Here is a 3,142-nt window from a genome sequence, read left to right as displayed (position 1 = left end):
TTGTTATTCGAATTTAATTTGAGTTCATATTTAAGATATTTTTTATTTAGATCAAATGAAGTCAAAGTATTAATCTCTTAAACTAAATTAGACTAAGTCAAATTTAAATTTATATTGATGGAATTAAAGTTGAGAAAATTGATGTACTCTCATTTCATTTAAAAAATACAATGATATCACATTACAATATATATATATATATATATATTTATTTATTTATTGAAGGAATCAAACGACTTCAATTGTTAAAAGAATAATTATTATTCCAAGAAGTCTTGAGTTCGATCACAACATCTATCAGAATATCTAAACGTTCATTGTCAGTTATAAGACTTTCAGACAATATTATCCCGTGATACTCCAAACTAATAAAATACACATATATATATATATATTATTATTTAGTGTTTTGGGGTTAAATTTGAGTATTTGACTCAATTCTCTTACACAACCTTTATTTTTATTTATTTGTACCTTAACTGCCTCTTTGCATAAACTTTACAAAATCACATTACATATAGGGATATTTTACATTAGAAGAAAAAACCCAAAACTTCAATCAAAATCATAAAGACAAGTAGCACATGACCTTATTGGTAACATCAGACCCATATTTATAATTATATGAATATGCTTAGAAAAAGAAAACTATGTAGCAATATTCATCACTATTGCTTTACAAGTACATAATTAGCAAACATTGGGGCCAAACCCCACGAACCCATTGCCTCCATCGAAGGAAATTTGGATCCCCTCTTGCTGGATGTTCCCTATTATTGAAAGTCCGGAACCTGAGGGAGCAAACGCAAAACAGAAAGTTCCCATATCATCAACCGGAATAAGAAAGTTCCTTGCCGGTAGGGTCAAGATCGGTCCACCCGAGAAATAGAACGATATTGTTGGAACCCGAACCGAGATGAAACCCGATAAGTTATAACATGTATCAAAGATGGACAATCCCGAGGCACGGGGAAGGTTAGCCGTTTGCGAGATAAAAGTGTCGCGAAAGGCATTGTAAGCTGAGGTTGGGAACCTTGTCACGGCCGTGCCTGTGTCCATAACAACTCCTCCGAACCCTAGTTCGGTGAGTCGGAAGATGTCGTTGGATATGGGCACCGAAATACCTCCTACTCCGAGACCTGAAAGCCCAACATAGTAAAAACTCGGGGCTCGTGGGTTACGTAGCAAAGGGACCCATGAAGCCCCGACGGGCATCGCTCCACGACCGAATACCAATGACCCAGATGCATCGGTGCCCCGACTCACTAAACAGTAGCTAAATGCACCACCTGTTTGACCACCCAATTGACCCACAAGTGACATGGATCCACCTCCAAGGCCCAACAACCCGGCTGCCCCGATGAACATGCCCCGGTTAATATGCCCGCATCCGATAGCCACGTTTTTAACCATGGTTCGACCGAAAGTGAGCGTTTCGAGCGCCAAAGTCCCTTTCGTATAAGATCCATCACCATACGAAACTTCGTACCGGCAGGACCGACCAGAATTGCAACCCGAATTCTCGAGCCGATCACAAACTGAAGATCCACACGAGACGCCGGCGAAAGAAGCGGAATCAGCGGGGTTGAAAACTGGGTCGGACTGTCGATAGCATTGGTTACAAGGTTGACACTGGACCCAAACAATATCACTGCCCGAATCAATAACCATATACTGATTCCTAGGAGGGCTACCAACGCCTATCCTCACGAAATACTCTCCACTTCCTTGCGCCATTCCCGAAACGACATCCGACCCAAAATCGTCCAGCTCGTAAGAAGCGTTACCATCGTGGGTTCCGCCGCCGGGGAGACGACGGAAGAGGCTTGCCACCCTTTTCACGTCCCTTTCCATATTTGCTTGAAAACGGCGGCGATGGTCGTGCAAAGTAGAGGTAGCGTTGGAAGATAACTTGTCTCGATGGAAGAGTTTCAGTTTCCAAGTCCCTGGACGATCAGTTTCGGTAACGTTGGAGAGTAGATGAAATTCAGATGGTTTGAGTGGCTTTAACATCTTCGTGTCTAAAAGAGTTTGTTTGACGTTCAAGAGTTGAAAGGGAGGGTAAGAGGCAGTGGCAATGCCAATGCTACATAGGGTTAATTGCAGCATCGTCATCAGGATTGTTGACATTGCTGCTGGTGAAGGTAATGACATGGTCGTTGAGGATGGTAATGGAAGGGGGGGGTTATTTGAGTAGGCGGGTTTAGGCCTAGAAGAAGAAGAAGGACATGTGGGGTTTGGAAATTGATGAACGAAGGATTAAAGATGTTTCTGTTTTGGTTTTTGCACTGATCATCAAGGTTAGCTTAAGCCCACGAGAAGGAGAGATGAATGTGCTTAGCGGACCTGGAATCACGTTTTGCAATTTAATTTGTGGGGCTGCTTCCTTTGTGAAGAAGACCTTGCGTATCTGATTAGCTCCTTGAAGGAAGCGCAAAAGTGTGAATATACCTTTTGTGTATAGTATGGTTCGTCCACACTACTCAATGTTATAAGTTTAAGAAGCGAATTAATATATCTAAAAATTTAACATCGGTAAAATGTCATTTTACCGATCAAATTTATCAATTTAGTCATTTAATTAATTAATTTTTTGGGTAAAGAACACAAATGATCCCCGACTATATGACTTTACTTTATCGAATCCCCTAACTATTAAAAGTTATAAAATATTATCCGACTATAAGGCGTTTTATTGAGTCCCTTGATTATTCATATGTTCCTAAACTCACCATTTTTCATTAAAAAATTATGACAATTTGAGCTAGACGTTAATTTGTTAACTAAGATATGATAGTCATTTAAGATCTTAGGATCAATTTTTATCATATCACAGTTAGCAGGTTAACGTCCAGCTCAGACTGTCATCAATATTTAATAGAAGATTATTGCTTTGAAACATATGAATAGTCTAGTAACCATTTTGTAACTTCTAATGATCAAAAGATTCAACAAGGTAATGCCCTATAATCAAGGGACCATTTCATAACTTTTGATAGTTGGGGACTCAACAAAGTAATGCCCTATAGTTAGAGGACCATTTGTGTACTTTACCCTATTGTTTATTATATTTTTGTATCAAACTTTTATTTTTATTTTTTAATTGGCTCAAATATATAAGACGTTACTTTGTTAAAATATT

At 38.9% G+C, this 3,142-nt stretch overlaps 1 protein-coding gene across 1 annotated transcript; it reads right to left on the bottom strand.

Moving 5' to 3' along the window:
* Positions 1–473: 473 nt before the first annotated feature.
* Positions 474–2,316, bottom strand: LOC120178615 (protein ASPARTIC PROTEASE IN GUARD CELL 2-like). Its single transcript, XM_039184422.1, has one exon. It carries the CDS (start codon positions 2,152–2,154, stop codon positions 691–693), a length of 1,464 nt encoding a protein of 487 aa, XP_039040353.1. The 5' UTR covers positions 2,155–2,316; the 3' UTR covers positions 474–690.
* Between the last annotated feature and the right edge of the window lie 826 nt (positions 2,317–3,142).

Source organism: Hibiscus syriacus, unplaced genomic scaffold (assembly GCF_006381635.1).
Source record: "Hibiscus syriacus cultivar Baekdansim isolate YM2019G1 unplaced genomic scaffold, ASM638163v2 tig00003507_pilon, whole genome shotgun sequence".
NCBI classification, from domain to species: domain Eukaryota; kingdom Viridiplantae; phylum Streptophyta; class Magnoliopsida; order Malvales; family Malvaceae; genus Hibiscus; species Hibiscus syriacus.
This window is presented reverse-complemented; position numbering and strand designations above follow the sequence as displayed.

Bases quoted from the DNA above. Each gene is read 5' to 3' on its own strand.
- LOC120178615 (XM_039184422.1), bottom strand. From the start codon at position 2,154: ATGTCATTACCTTCACCAGCAGCAATGTCAACAATCCTGATGACGATG.